Source organism: Microchirus variegatus (assembly GCF_963457635.1).
Source record: "Microchirus variegatus genome assembly, chromosome: 1".
In the NCBI taxonomy this organism is placed as follows: Eukaryota; Metazoa; Chordata; class Actinopteri; order Pleuronectiformes; family Soleidae; genus Microchirus; species Microchirus variegatus.
Window position 1 is genome coordinate 43,468,934 of NC_139802.1, and position 16,714 is coordinate 43,485,647.

The 16,714-nt window shown below is 42.0% G+C and overlaps 1 protein-coding gene across 1 annotated transcript; it reads left to right on the forward strand.

The window, feature by feature from the left end:
* Window positions 1-945: 945 nt before the first annotated feature.
* mamdc4 (MAM domain containing 4) lies at window positions 946-16,469 on the forward strand (the record flags this gene model as incomplete). The annotated part of the gene is made up of 29 exons (XM_083910012.1): window positions 946-1,000; window positions 2,117-2,203; window positions 3,039-3,191; window positions 4,369-4,494; window positions 4,574-4,807; window positions 4,899-5,021; window positions 6,022-6,177; window positions 6,261-6,364; window positions 6,443-6,598; window positions 7,155-7,245; window positions 7,700-7,813; window positions 8,661-8,753; window positions 8,965-9,102; window positions 9,192-9,331; window positions 9,483-9,591; window positions 9,684-9,788; window positions 10,308-10,442; window positions 11,450-11,577; window positions 11,674-11,893; window positions 11,976-12,113; window positions 12,194-12,321; window positions 13,246-13,336; window positions 13,427-13,576; window positions 13,671-13,796; window positions 13,887-14,008; window positions 14,993-15,095; window positions 15,180-15,406; window positions 15,911-15,973; window positions 16,434-16,469. 29 exons carry the CDS (start codon window positions 946-948, stop codon window positions 16,467-16,469), a joined length of 3,651 nt encoding a protein of 1,216 aa, XP_083766138.1.
* Between the last annotated feature and the right edge of the window lie 245 nt (window positions 16,470-16,714).

Consider the following 16,714-nt stretch of genomic DNA (forward strand, 5'->3'; position numbering starts at 1 on the left):
TGGGATTGAGTTTTTAAGAGATCCTGTCTGCAGTATTGTTTTTTGGACACTAGGGGGCATCACAACACTGGCCTGGCTGTAATAATAACACTACCTAATTTAAACTAATGGTTTCTTTCAACATCACCAAGAATAATGAGCTAAGTTTATAATTACCTGTTTTTTCCAGTCTTCTGTCTCATTAACGACTCGCTGTGATATTGAGATACAAATGGAAACTGTTGAAACTTCAAAAACGAATGAAGTTCCATATCTTAAGCCTCTTATCAAAGAGAATCGCCTCATAAAATATGTTTTATGAATTATGTTTACGCGGCTATATGTTGTGCTTTTCTCCCCACACCAACGTCCGTAGAGAAAATCAGCGTTTTTTAGCTCACGTTGGGACACGGGAGCTGCTGCTCTGCTGCTGCCTCGTGTGGTGAGTCTGAGTCACACCAGTCGATGCAAATGAAGGATTTCACACACAGAATTCACAATACAGCACAGTTCTATTAACCGACGGAGGCCGCAATGCATAAACCACTTCCTTTAGCCTGTGTGATGTAAAGAAAATGTAAAATTGATGATTTTCCTAATGGGATTTGGTGCAGGGAGAGTTGAGCACTGTTGGAAAACGTCGTCTTATGGAGAGATAATGAAGAAAATCAGCTGTAAGAGCAGGAAAAACAGTGAGTGACTAACATACGGCAAGATTAAAACATGATTATATGTACAGGACGTACAAATAATGCTGTAACTTGAGTGATACGTGTCGCTTGTGCAATAAATGGAGGATTATTATTTTATGGCGGGTTTGTTGCAGTTGCATGCTGGGTAAACTTAAAGTCCAGCCGCTATCTCCCCCCTGACACGGAGAAGAAGAAGAGTTCATAGTTGGACTCGTAAAGACCCAGCGAGTCGAGCTGCAGCAGGTGGAAGAAGACGACGGAAAAAAGAGAGAAGATGAAGCGTCGCAGGAGGAGCTCGGCGATGGTTCTGCTGCTGGTTCTGAGCTGGGGTAAGCTCTCACACACACACACACACACACACACACACACACACACACACACACACACACACACAGGGTCAACAAAACAGCTGATCTCTAGTCCAGATGTCACCGAGGTCACGCCTAGGTGACAACACAGATTAAAGTTATAGTTAAGGCTTTTTAAAGTGTGGTTTTAATAGTCGCATATTCAGAGAATCTGCCTAAGAAACATGAAATCTGCATCAGAGAACTCTAAATAGTGTCTTCACTGCTTTATGACGGCTTTTTTCCAATAAAAGAAAACGGTAAAAACTCTTCCACACCAAACCCCCATTGAGAAAACCACCAATTTAAGCTCACAGGGGACACAGGAGCTGATTGGTCCTCTGCTGCCTCTGTTGGCGTGTTTGTGTCATTGCCGTAAGCCCAAACTGAAGAATTTCAAACCCCCGAATTCACAAATATAACGCATTTGAACTTACAGGACGACTTCGGTCGAGGCAGCCAGTGACTCGACAGCTCCTGTGTCCATGTTAGCTTAAATTGACGATTTTCTCTATGGGATTTGGTGTGCGAGAATGAGTGCTTTTAAGAAAAGTTTAATTTCCCGTGATAAAATGCAGTTTAACACGCAGATAAAGCAGCAAACTTCTTCTTTTATTCAGTGAGTCTTTAATTAAGTGTTTTTTCATGTTGGATTCTCACTTTAAATAACGTTATATAATGATATATAATTAACTTTTACTAGAATGTCCAGTTTAATATCCGGAGATTTCCACTGAGACCTTTGGACGCAGCATCACTGAGCTCTTTTTGCTGCTGGTGTTAATCCCATTACCCATGTGTGTGTGTGTGTGTGTGTGTGTGTGTGTGTGGCCTTTGAGCCCGTCTCCATTACCGAGTCTCCTCGTAAATCTTTGACAGTAATGAATCCTGATAAGACGATCTCCTGATATTTCACACGGAAGCATAAACAAACAATAACCACAGAGGTGTTGCATACCGCAGCTTTAAATGCACGCAATCTCAACGTTTAAGAGGGAAATAAACAGAAATAAACAGCGCTTCACTCCTTCAGCTTCAGTTTTAAATGTGAATTTGTCCTCTGATGGACTGTTTTTCCTGCTCTCTGTTGCATCACAGCTGCTGACGCTCTGTGTTGTGTGTCTCCCGGGAACAAATGTGACTTTGTGTGCGACTGTTCCGACTGCAGCGACGAGCAAAACTGTGGTGAGCATTAAATCCTGCCCTGTTTACACTCATCAGTCCTCAAAAATGTCTGTGTTTACATTTAAAAATGTGATATATAATGGAAACGAATAAAAACATTGAATTTCTTCTATTAAGAGTATTTTTCCCATATAATGTCACATTATAGAAGTAAAATCAGACTTGAAAACCCTTATCTGATTGAATCTTTGTGTATTTTTACTTACCTAACTCAGTTTTTAGCTCTGAGGTTATTATTATTCACCGTTTTCTGTTAAAAAGTCTTGCTTTTAAACCTGTTATCTATCCCTTTTTGGTGCTTTGTTGTTGTTTTTCTTCTTCTTCTTCAACAATGTAAATAACATTATTTGTTTGTCGCTTCCTTCGTGTGAAAATTATCAGCTCTGACCGAGGGAGTGCTTGTTTGTATACAGCAGCAGAGCAGGGGCGGAGACGAGAAGGTGTCTCTTATGTGCCGACAAATATGGCTTTGACGATTTTTGATTAAAAATATCTAATTGCGACTACTTTTTAAGTGAAATGACAGATGACGATGTGATTCGCATGATTATGTCCAACGCTGGTTCGAAATCACTTGATTCGATATCGGCCCAAAAATCCTATATATCTCACCATGCACAGGCTGTGTACATGCAAATAAAACTCAGGAAAAGCACTCATACGTTCATAAATGGTCTAAAATGACTGTATCGGAATAGTATCGGTATCGGTAGATATATACTCGGGTTGGTGATATCGGTGTCGTATCGGGCACAAGAGAGTGGTATCGTCGCATCCCTTGTTTTCTAGAAGCACAGAGAGATGGAATAAGTCTGCTATATATTTTTTTTTAAAGGTTACGCCCAGAGACTGTTTGTGTGTGACTTTGAAGACGCGGCCCAGTGTGGATGGAAGGACGAGTCCCTCAGTGCAGCAGATTACAGCTGGCAGAGACAACAGAGAGGAGACAGTGGACCGTCCTCTGACTTCACCACCGGCACCGCCACAGGTTCACAGCTCACTAAAATGTCATGACTTTTGGGAATAATGCAAACTGTTTTGGTTCCATATCCATATACTGATCAATATTTTATTTGTTTTTTAATATATTTTTTTTTCAAATTTGCAATTTTTTTTCAAATTTTCAAAAAAAAATCAATTTTCAATTTTTTTCTTCACATTTTCAATTTTTTTCTAATTTTCAAAAATATTTTTTTGCAGATTTTTTTTCTTTTTTTTAAGTTTTTCAATTTTTTTTTTTTTTTTTCCAAAATCAAAAAAAAGTATTTATTTTTTTCAAAATTTGTCCAAAATGTCAAAAAATATATTTACATTTTTTCCCCAAATATTACATGTGTTTGTTTACCTCAGGGGTCTCAAAGTCACTGAGCATCTAGTCTGGTCAGAAGAGTTCCTTAGGGCCATGTGAGCTTTAATTATATCCCAATATTCCATCATGATATTGCAATAATCTAATTTCTCATGATATTTCCCTGAAATTCAAAATAAGAGCGTTGTCTGTTCATATGGAACAATATATAGTTATCGATAAAATACCTAAATTATGCAAAATTAGTCTATTAATCGAGGAAAACAACCAAAAAAAACATGCCGAAATAATTCTTATTTAGTGGCGGGCTGCATGAAATCAGTTTGAGAGCCAGATGTGGCCCACGGGCCGCATGTTTGACACCTCTGGTTTACGTAGAAGGCAAAATCTGCTTTAATGCGTCATTTATCTGCAGTAATGTCTGACAAATAGACTGATTCCAATCATAGACGATGTATAAAAATGGATGTGGTCTTCCTAGTTGATCGGTGAAGCTAATCGGGAAGTAATTATATTGTAAATAGCCACCAGGGTTGCGACTCTGCTAGTTTTAAAAGTAGATACATTTGAATGGAAGTTAATTTCTTGTCCGATTCCATAAAGAATGATGTTGGTTTTGTAAATGATGCTCTCATTTAGAGGAAAATGGACCATTTAAAACAGCTTATATGAGTGGACGCCAGTGTGATTGACAGCTGGTATCGTGCGATAAGAGCCACCAGTGTCCAGATCGTGAATTCAGATTCTTTTCCGTTCATATTTGCCTATTTTAAATCATCCGTACATGCACAAAATGGCCGCCCACTGCTGCTATAACAGCTTTAGTTTCCCCTCTCACACACACACACACACACAGGCTGGTTCATGGGCGTCAGCGCAGTGACAGCAGACTCGTCCAGGATCGCCTTTTTAGATTCTCCAGAAATGAGACAGTCGTCGTCGACGTGTCGTCTCCGCCTCAGATACTTCCTGTTTGATTCAGGTAACGACAGTCAGTCAAAACGTGTCTTCATATATTTAAAAACGACGCACGGTTTCATATACGCTCTGATCCCGCGAAGGTCACGCAAACCTGGGCTCCACGCCGCTGTGGGCGTCCGTGCTCTACCAGGATTCCGGCGAGACCGTCGTGTGGCGTCCTGAGGCCACGAGCGTCCGAGGCTGGCGGGAGGAAACCGTCTTCCTGGGACGCATTCCCGCGGCGTTCTGGATTCGTATGAGCTCGCGGCGCTCGGCGGGGCAGAGAGGCGACGTCGCCGTGGACCAGCTGGAGTTCTTAGACTGTGCTCTGCCCTGTGAGTCTTCAGTGTCCTGTCCACTAATGTCCACTTATGTCCACTAATGTCCTTGTGATGTTGTTTTGTTTACCTTTGTCTACGTCATCAGTGCCACAGGTGTGCGCGGCTACGATGCTAACGTGCAAGAACGAGGGCTGCGTGACTCGGCAGCAGGTGTGCGACGGCAGCGATGACTGCGGCGACGGCACTGACGAGGAGAACTGCGAGAGCGGTGAGACGTCACGTGACATCACACGACACGATTAAGCGAACGACCGAGCAAAAGATCATCTACGTCAGATTTAGGCCCCGCCCCAGTACCTCCCCTAACCCTACATTTTGCGCAGAGTGCGATTTTTCCCTTATAATCAACCCTCAAAATGTATTGAGCTCTGATGCGGGCTTAAAACGAAGTGGAAGATGAAATTACCCATGATGCTTTGCGAATTCAGCGAGCCGGCTGATTTTTTTTCAACAAAGATGGCGGCCGAGGAACAATTTCGTTAATAATAATAACGAAATTGTTATTATAATTTTGCAAATAAGTACGTTACAATGTCGAAGTGTGTTGGAATATGTTGGTTTGATATACGTCCAAAGGACCGTTGAGCTTTGAACACTAATGACGATTTATGACAGCAGCTAGCTAACTAGCTAGCTAGCAGCTATTTGCCGAATGCTTCGAGAGTTTGCCCGTTACGAAGAGCTACATGACAGCAAACGCTCTCGAAGCACTCTGCAAATAGCCGCTAGCTAGCTAGCTAGCTAGCTGTCGGCATTTTTCCTGAATGAAAATAGTAGCACACTCCACCGGTAGAAATTTCAACATGTGACGTAGGTAGTGTATGCTATTTTAACGTCTCTGTTACACAGTGTGTAAACCTCTCACTCTCCCGCACCAAAGCCCATAGAGAAAATCGTCAATTTCAGGCAGCAGAAACACAGGAGCCGCTGGTCCAATGCTGCCTCTTGTGGTGAGTTTGTGTCACTGACGTGGATACAAACAGAAGATTTCATACATTTAAGTCGCAAACAACACGTTTGAACTCACAGACGGAGGCTTAACAGTGGATTAACAGCTCCTGTTTACTGTGATGTAAAATCGTTGATTTTCTTCATGGACTTTGGTGTGGCAGAGTGAGAACTTTACAAAAATGTCCGTTTCCTGTGGTGTAACGGGCAAAGTAAAGCAGGAAAAACCTCATAAACATGAACTTTACGTGTGTCTCCAGAGGGATACCAGCTGTGTGACTTTGAGAACGGCACCTGTGGCTGGGACCTGAGGTCAATCTCCAAACTGAAGTGGGTTCTGACGAGTCAGCAGAACATCTCCACCAGTGACCCTCTGAAAGGCCCGGGCAGAGATCACTCCAGCAACAGTGCAGCAGGTACAAAAGGATGGATGAATACATATATATATACATATAGATACATGAGATAGGATTATTTATTATCATAACTACTCTTGTAGGTCACTTCCTGTACGTCACTGTCCCCGACGGTGGTCTCACGATGGACTGGGCCTCGTTCCAAAGTCCTCTGCTCGATCCCACCAACAGTTCACATCCGTGCAAGGTGAGACCTTTATTTATTTATTGATGCTGTTATGTCAGAGCCTCTCACCTCCACTGTGTGTGTGTGTGTCTGCTGTAGATGGTGATGTACACTCACCAGTTCGGGCCGAGGTCAGGCGGTCTGACCGTGCTGATCGCCGATAAGAAGATCTACCCGGTGTGGGAGAGGGGCGGAGCTCTGGGCGACCTGTGGGTGAAGGCAGAGGTGGAGATCGTCACCAGCTCCCCTTTCCAGGTGTTTTTTTTATTTATTAAAGGTTTATAATATGTTTTTTCAAAGTTTTTTAAAAAACAAATTTTTCAAAAAAAAGTTTTTTCAAAAACACATTTTTCAAAAAAAAGTTTTTTCAAAAACACATTTTTCAAAAAAAAGTTTTTTCAAAAACTAACTTTTCAAAAAAAAGTTTTTTCAAAAACACATTTTTCAAATAAAAGTTTTTTCAAAAACAAACTTTTCAAATAAAAGTTTTTTCAAAATCTATATTTTTTCGATTTTTTTTTTTCAAAAACATTTTTCCCCCAATTTTTTTTTTCAAAAATTTTTTTTTCAAAAAGATTTTTTTTCAAAGAAAAATATTCAGAATTTTTTTTCAGAAAAAATTGTCCAAAATTTAAAAAAAAGTATTTTTTTCAAAATTCGTCCAAAATTAAAAAAAATTATATTAAAAAAATAAATCAATAAAATTCAAAATAAATTATTTTTTTCCCAAAGTTTTTTTTTCAAATTTCTTTTTTTTTCAAAATTTCTCACAATTTTTTTTTTTGTATTTTCTTCTGTTAAACTCTCACAGATTGTACTAATGGCTGCAATCCGAAACTTTACATATGGAGGAATCGCCATCGACAGCATCATGTTGTCCCCAGGATGCCGTATATCATCTGGTAAACCTATAACTCTATTAAAAGGACAGTTTAGGACTTTTAATGAGTATGATTTCAGTCACATTTATCATCTAATTAAATCTATGGCATCTTAAGAACATGTCTGTCACTTTATCTTGTCATTAGACAGCCTTTTGGACTTTGGTGTGGGAGAGGGAGTGGTTGACAAAGCTACACAAACCTTGAGTTCCCTGTTGGAGAAGGTTGTCTAACAGTGAGATAAAGCAGGGAACATGTTTCCTCAGATATCGCTGACTTAAGCTGGCCTAGATTTTACCACGTGACCTTTTTGTTAATTGGCTAAAAACAGGGTTTAGTGCAATCTCTCTGACTTTCAACCCCACTTCAAATAATCCTGAACAAGCCATTTAACTTACAACAGGACAATACACATTTCCCTCCTCAGCAAAGATTCAACCCTCTAATCTTCTTTCTCACTTTCTCTCTTGAACAGAGAATCAGACCCTCGCAGAGTTCCCACAATCCCCTAAAGACCCGTGTACTGAAGCAGACAAGCTGTGCGACTTTAAACAGGACTGTCCTGAAGCAGAGGACGAGGCTAAATGTGGTGAGTTCGTCAGTCACACACTAAACATCCCAAGAATTTATATTTTATTAAAAAACAAAAGTGCTTGGAACACATTTCCCACCAATTTTCAAATTTATCCATCTGTAAACGGCAAGAGAGGGGGTGGGACTTCAAGTAGGTGGGGCTATAAACAAGGGGTGGTGCTTCAAATCACCCAATTCACACGAGAAGTCGACAAAATAAAAGTGTAAAAAGTACGGGAACCTCAAGTTGTCTAAATCACTTGTAGCTCCACCCACTGTCTTGCCCCCCTGCAGACAGGCCCCTCCCCCATTTTTACTCTTCTCAGTGTCACTACCTCATAATTCCTGGTGGTGGCGCTTGTCACAGATGACAGATGTATTGTTGATATATACGATTGTCTGGAGTATCACAATATTGTCATTATAACCATGTTATTAAAATATTATTACCATGCTATTAAGATGTTATTAAGATATTATGATCATGTTAAGATGTTATTAATATTCTATTACGATGTTAGTAAGATGCTATTACCATGCTAATAATATGCTATTACTATGTTATTAATATGCTATTACTATGTTATTAAGATGTTGTTATTGTGTTATTACAATGTTATTACCATGCTATTAAGATGTGATTACCATGTTATAAGATGTTATTACCATGTTATTACATGCTTTGTGTATGGCAGTATATGGTGGCCTGTCTGTGGGTCCCGACCCACACTTTAGGAACCACTGGTGTTATTGTTAGCCCTTAAAGTTTGACCTAATCTCAATCTGTCTGCTCTCTTTTGTCTTTTTTTGTGTGTGTGATCATGTGATTTGTGTGTTGTGTGTGTGTGTGTGTGTGTGTGCAGGTGATTTCTCGTACACTGACGGCAGCTCAGGCTGGACTGACTCCAGTATCGGGAGTCAAGGTTGGAAGCTTCATGAAAACACGACGTCCAAAGGTAAAAACCTACTTCACCTCCATCTCCATCTCCTTTAAAGCTTCAGTCAGTGATGTCTTCTGTTGGATGTTCTGCTTTAAGGGTTAGTTCTGACAGTTGGTGCTAGCGTGTCGCTACGACCTCAGTCTCCTGCTTTTATCACACATTAAGAAGCCAGTATTTTCAAATTTAAGGTAAAAATAGTCACATTTATCCCTGTGTTATTTCTCAGAGGAGTACCTGTACGTGGTTGAGGCCCCGGGCCAGCAGCTGACTGAAGCCCAGACCAGGACCCCTCTCCTGGGACCCTCAGGCCCGGTCTGCTCCCTCAGCTTTGACTTCACGCTCACGGGGAACCCAGATCACATCGGTACGTCCGTTATTCACCATGTTCTTCTTCTTCTTGTCACTGCTTCATCACTCTGCACTTAGATCATTCACCGTGTCTTCTGTTTGCAGGAGAGCTGTCCGTCAGGGTGATTGACAGCGTGCTGGGCGTGCAGCCTAAACTGTGGGAGTTCAGCGGGAAGACGGGAGCGGAGGAGGGGGCGTGGCGAGGCGTCAACCTGACCATTGGAGCCAGGAAACATCGCTTTCAGGTGTGTTTTTGTGACTCAAAGATGAACAGAGAAAATGTGTTGATCGACGACCAAAGGCAAGTCTGAGACACAGTCTCAGTCTGTGCGGCAAAATCTGCCTAGACAGGTTGCGGTGAAAGGTGAAATTCTAATCTTCTCTTACTTTGTGCAGCTGGCGTTCGAGGCTCGCGCTCGTAAACTGTGTCCGTGCGCCAAGATTAAAGTCCAGAACGTTCGCTTCACCGACTGCTACGCTGAATATCTTCCCTCTGCTCCAACAGGTAATTAATTATCTGTTATTCACGCACAATAATACCCTTTATACGTCTTCTAGACATGACATGACATGACTTTTTTAATTTTTTTCGCCCAGGACTGTCCTGTAACTTTGAAGACGGGCTGTGTGGATGGTATCAGGACAAGAGCGACAACTTTGACTGGAGTGTGGTGAGCGGGACAGACCACACCATCGGGGTCGGTAAGCGGAATAGGAATTAGCGTAAATACGTCAACACATAAACGAGCAAAAGTGTTGTCAAATAAGAGTAGTAGAGTATAAATATATGCGTAATATGTGTAAAATATAAAGTACTGGGCACTAGGTTAGCGCACGTTAGCGCACGTGACATCATGTGTACGTGCCGCGACACCAGAGTCCAGGCACCATTTACCAGTTAGCTCCATTAGCTGCATTTAGCGCTTGTTTAGCGCCATTAGCGCGCCTACAGTCGAACTGGAGCGGTCTGTTTATTAAAGGACAAGAGCTACAAAAGCTATAAATAACCAGCGTACCTGTGTAACTGCGTATGTGTGCCTCTGTTTTTAGCATTTAGCGTTACTTTAGAGACTCATTTTAACAATCCGGAGTCACGTAAACACCACGACAAGCGCGCCTTTTTCCGGTCAGTCGTCATGGATACGTGTCATGCGCTAACGCCCAGCACTAAATATAACATATGTAACCGCCGGCGCGTGATGTCCCCTCTCCCCTGTCCAGGTAAAAGCCTCGTCGTGGACATGTGGAATCCGTCCCTCCGCGGTATGTTCGGACGCTTGGTGTCGTTCACGCAGTCTCCAGGTTCTTCAGATCACTGCCTGTCCTTCTTCTACAAACTCTACGGGCCAAACACAGGTGAGGATGCACCTGACGATAAAGCCTCCACGTTTTTTTTTTTTGTTTTTTTTTATCCCTTCAGAAAATATTTGTCTTTATCTCGCTGTTAGTCATCATTTTCTACCAGGAAACTACACTCTGTGTTGCTTTGTTGCTCCTGTAATGGTAAGAATTACAAGAATATGACCAGGTCCTTTTGTGTATAGTGTATTGTTTATTGTGTAGTTAGGATGTCTAGCCTGAACTGATGACGAATTTAAAAAAAAAACTTTAAAAAATATTTATTTTTTTCAAAAACTTTATTTTTTCCAAAAAAGTTTTTTCCCAAAAAGTTTTTTCAAATTTTTTTTTTAAAAAACTATATTTTTTCCAAAAAAAATTTTCAAAAAATTTTTTACCAAATTTTTTTTTCAAAAACTATATATTTTAAAAATGATTTTTTTTTTAAAGAAAAATATTCTGAATTTTTTTTTTAAAGAAAAATATTCAGAATTTTTTTTTAAAGAAAAATATTCAGAATTTTTTTTTAAAGAAAAATATTCAGAATTTTTTTTCACCAAAAATTGTCCAAAATTTAAAAAAAAAGTATTTATTTTTTTCAAAATTCGTCCAAAATGTCAAAAAATTATATTAAAAAATAAATCAATAAAATTCAAAATACATTTTTTTTTTCCCCAAAAAGCCTGAACTGACACCTTCCTACAGCATACGCAGGGAGTCGGCTCCTCAATACCTACAGTAGACAAAGAGGTGTTAAAACATAGCCGGGAAAGCCAGACCCTTTGTCTATTGGAGGAATTCAAAAGGGGACGTTGCTCAGGTATAAATGTGGAGGGCTCACTTTGCTCAAGGATCACTTCCTGTAAAGATTAACCCTTTAGAACTTAGTGTATGTCCTCAAGATATCGTAGACTTAGGCCGACATAGATTTTATTAGACGCACCTTCTGTCAGGTGGCTAAAATCATACAATTTTGAACTAAAACCAAAAAGAAACTGATTGATAAAGCTTTTTTATCCTCTCAGGAACTCTAAACGTGAAGCTGTCGGATGGAAAAGGTTACGAGATCGTCCTGTGGACGCGCACCGGAGCTCACGGAAACGTGTGGCATGAAGGTCACTGCCCCGTGCCGCACCAGATCACCAGCTTCCAGGTACGAATCCACGCGCCATGATTTGAAATCGTGAAATCTTGAGACTTGAGAGGGTTGACGTCGCTCACCGAAATCTCCCGTCGTCATGCCCGACAGCTGGCGTTCGAAGCGGTTCGCTCCGGCTTCGACGGACAGGTGGCCGTCGACGACGTGGTGTTCGCGGAGCGCCCCTGCGCCGCGCCCAGGATGTGCTCGTTTGAAGGTCAACGCTGCGGGTACAGCAGCTCGGGCGGGACGCAGTGGCTCCACCGCAGCGGCGGCGACACCGCCACGAGACCTGGACCTGAGAGGGACCACACTCTGGAGACTCAGCTGGGTGAGTCAGGGTCACGTTCTCACTGTCCCACACCAAACTCCATAGGGAAAATCACCGTTTTTTTATTTTGCTAAAATAATAGGTTTCTACATGATGGCAAACACCGGAGCGGACGTCCTCCCCTCAGGCAGCGCCGCGGTCCTGGCCTCGCCTGTGCGTCAAGGAACCGCCAAGACGGAGTGTGTGCACTTCTGGTATCACATGGGAGGAGAGAACCCTGGTGAGGGGAGCGGAGCCTACACATACACACACACACACACACAGAAACACACACTTTTAACCCACACGTGGTCTCTGCAGGTTCTCTGACCGTCTACATGAAGCCTGTGGAAGGTCATCGGGTGAAGATCTTCACCAACTCTCTGGACCAGGGAGATGTCTGGCGCCATGGCAACGGGAACATCACAAGTAACCTGGTGGACTGGCAGGTACATATATATACTTTATATATATATATGTGTGTGTATGTGTATATATGTATTTATATGTATGTATGTATATATATGTGTGTATGTATATATACATACGTATATGTATATATATGTATGTGTATATGTATATATGTATGTGTGTGTATGTATATATGTATATGTGTATGTATATATGTACATATATGTATTTATGTACTGTATGTTTATGTATGTATATATATACAGTATATACATATATATGTATTATGTTCAAATATATGTGTATATGTATATACATATATGTGTATGTATATATGTGTGTGTGTATGTATGTATATATACATGTGTATATGTGTGTATGTATATACGTGTGTATGCATGTATGTTTATATATGTACAAATATATATATATGTGTATACATATATGTGTATATATGTATGTATGTATGTATATATATATGTATCTATATATGTGTGTGTGTATATATATACACAGTATATACATATATGTATATATACACAGTATATACATATATGTATATATACACAGTATATACATATATGTATATGTATGTCTATATATATATATATATGTATGTATGTTTATATGTATCTATATATCTGTATATATAGATATAGATATACACGGTATATATGTATGTGTATGTATGTGTGTATATATACACAGTATATACGTATACTTGTATGTATGTATGTATGTATGTACAAATATATATGTATATACATATATACATTTGTACACATACACACATTATTCTTAATGACCTTACTTAAGGTTCTTGTGTTATAATTAAAAAAATCTGTTATTTAAGACATTTATATGTAAGGTTACATGATTTCAGTGTGATTTAGAGACAGTTTAAGAGTTTATAGCCCGTGTTCATCAGGATAATCTCAAAGTGCACTGATCGTGTTCTGCAGTTGGAGTTCGAGGTCGTTGGCGCCGGCGGCAAAGACACTCACGTCGCCGTGGACGACGTCTTCTCGTCGGCGCACGCGTGTCAGAACCAAGGTCAGCGCCGGTTCTTGAACAAAACTCACCAGTGTTTGATTGAACCGCACTAAAGCGTGACCGTTGTGTTGTGTTGTGAATGGACCTCAGGTGCGAGGTGTAACCTGGAGAGAGGCATGTGCAGCTGGAGCAACACCCAAAACACGGAACTGGACACGCTGGACTGGGAGCTGACGAGTTGGCAGACGGAGAAGCACTACTCGGTCCCGGCGGAGGACCAGACTCTGGGCACGGAGAAAGGTTCACGTCCGCTACTGCTTCATCTGGATCCTGTGTTTCGGTCGTCCAACAGAACTCACCTCCATCTTCCCTCTCTCCTCTCTCTCCCTGTTAGGTCACTTCCTGTTCTTTCCCAGCACCAATCGGACGGCGGGCAACAAAAACGCTCAGCTGCTGAGCCCACACCTGCCCCCGACCAAAGGCACATGTGTGAAGTTCTGGGCCCACATCCCGTCCTCGTGTAAGACTCAAACATCTCGCTGGTGTACAGATGTCGTGTGTGTGTGTTTCCATTCTCGTGTTGACGTTGTGCGATGTGTTTTCTGTGTAGCCGACAGTCTGCTGAGGGTGTGGAGGCTCTCCAAAGGTTTCCATCAGCTGATGGAGGTGAGGGAGGTGATGGGACTGTGGGGACGCTTCCAAGTGGACGTCACGTCCACCGAGGAATACCAGGTCAGACTCTTACTTTGAAACTCATGTTCCTACATACGCTTAGAAATGTCCTTATTTTTGAAGGAAAAGCACGTTTTTTTTTTCAATGAATCTAACAGTAAATGAATCAGAAATATAGAGTCAATCTAAACGGGTTGTGATCCTAGCTGGAAAAAGACCCAGAGCAAAGCGTGCCCTCCACATTTATACCTGAGCAACATTCCTCCAATAGACAAAGAGTCTGGCTTTCCCGGCTAAATACTATACATTGTTAATGTGGTAATGGAATATGTACACAGGTGTATAGAGGCCCATTTCCAGTGTTCTAATGGTACATTGTGTTTGCTAAAGGCTAGTGGATGATTAGAAAACCCTTGTGCTAATGATGTTAGCACAGCTGAAAACACTTTTGCTGGTTCTTTGTGTCTATAGTCGATGTCTTGACTATATTTTCTATTCATTTTGCAACTCTTTTGGTGAATTTTAATGGAAAGCACAACAAAAATTACCCTAAATTTTTGAAAGGTAGTGTACTTCAAGTCAAACTCACCATTAGATACCCTGTGTTTCAACAGGAAACTGATTTTTCTCTTGCTTTGTAAAGCGGTAACTCCCCCCACACCAAACCCCATAGAGAAAACCGGCGATTTCGCGCCACAGCACACAGTAGTCGTTGATCCACTTCCGCCTCCACCAGTGACATCGGATGTCTTATTTTGTGACGTCGGTGTTTGAAAACCTCGGTTAGACGTCACCCAAGAGACGGAATCTGACCAAACGAGGCAGCACTAGACCAGAAACTACTGTTTCACTGTGAGCTGAAAAAAACGCCGATTTTCTCTATGGAGTTTGGTGGAAGATCACAAACTCCAGTTTCCTCGCAGTAAAAGTCCGCCTAACAGCGAGATAAAGTGGTACAGGTTTGTTTTGGACATTTTCAGAGTTATTTTTAATCACGTAGCTACACATTAACGTCGACTGTCCTCTGTTTTTCGTCGTGGACAGATCGTGTTGGAGGGAATCAAAGGCTCGTCGGGACTCGTCGCTCTGGACGACATCGAGTACACCGTCGGCGTCAACTGTGCAAACCAAGTCACAGACCCACACGGTGAGTCGGCTTCCCGAACGTCACGATAGTTAGCTGACTAATTTCGCTAATTAGCTAACGGTTGCCCCGTCTCCTCCTCCTCAGCCTCACCGAAGCGAGACGACGTGGGAGGAACCGTGGCGTCCGTCATCGTGGTCCTGCTGCTCATCGGCACGCTGATCGCGCTGCTCGCGTATTACCTGCGAACTCGACAGACGATGGCGCCGCGGACGACGACGACGACGGCGGCGGCGAGGAGTTCTTCGTCGTCGTCGTCTGCCGCCGCCGTCAGTTTCTCCAATACCGGATACGAACCAGAACCTGAACCGTTGGTGAGTTCTTGCCGACATAATCGAACATTAACTTCCTTTAAATGGTCCGGTGTGTGAGAAACAGTGACATCTAATGGTGACGCTGTAGATTGCAACGGACACGTAAGACTCCGGGGAACTACGGTGGCCCTCGCGTAGCAGAAAACACTATAAGCTAACGGTGTTCCCATTGAAACAGATAAGGGGGAGCGGTTCTTGTGGTGGCACACAAAATGGCCGCCTCCATAAAGCAAGGCCCTTACCTAAAGTACGTTTTACAACTTATTAAAGGCCGTGAAAACACTAATGATGTTTAAATTGAAGCTGTTATACGCTTCATATAAAGAGGATGTTCAATATCTGCCAAATGTCACACACTGGACCTTTAAATCAACAAAATGTACGTTATATAGACTCTGGAAGTCAGAAAAATCTGAGTAATTCTACTTTTAAATGACCACATGATGACTTTGATGTAAAAATATGAATAAATACCTAAGTAAATGAACATGTTTGTCGTAACAGGACCGTGTGACGGTTCCATCGGCACAAAACCACCCGATGGCCGCTGGCTTCAATCACTTCAATGTGAGTAAACAGTGTTTTTTAATAGTCTACGATGACTTACGACTGTGTTTTGCTGCTTTATTTCACCGTTGGACCGACTTTTCCCGACTTTTTGAACCTGCACCAAACTCCATTCACAAAATAAGCGTTTTTTTTTTTTAGCCCGCGAGAACACAGCAGTGGCTGCAGGTCGTCTGGGTCTACTGCCGCCTCGTTTTTGTACGTTTTTCTTACCGAGGTGAATCCGAATGACGTATTTTTCCGACACCGAAGGCGCAAAATAACGCATTTATAGACGAGTGACGGAGGCAGCAGTGGATCGACCGCTCCTGCGCGCCGTGTATGTAAAAGTACTACTTTTTTCAATGGAGTTTGGTGTAAGAAAGAAAGAGGCTTACAAAGCAATATAAACGTTGTGTTTTTTTTGTTTTGTTTATCACATAAACAGTATAATGTCGTGTTCTTCTTGTGTTTTACGCAGTTCAATGATGATGTCAGAGAGGTGGAGGTGGAGTAAGGCGGGGCTGGTGGGAGGGGGAGCCGATGGGTTCCCGCCACCCGACGGTGGCTTTGTGAACGCAAGGCGACATCACAGCAGAAGAACTGCTTGTGCCGCCATTTTACACACACACACGCACACACACACACACGCACACACACACACACACACACACACACACACACACACACACACACACACTATGAGAGCTGCTGAGCCCTCGAGGCTCACGGACACACGGGCGTCAGGTGGGAGGACGTCGT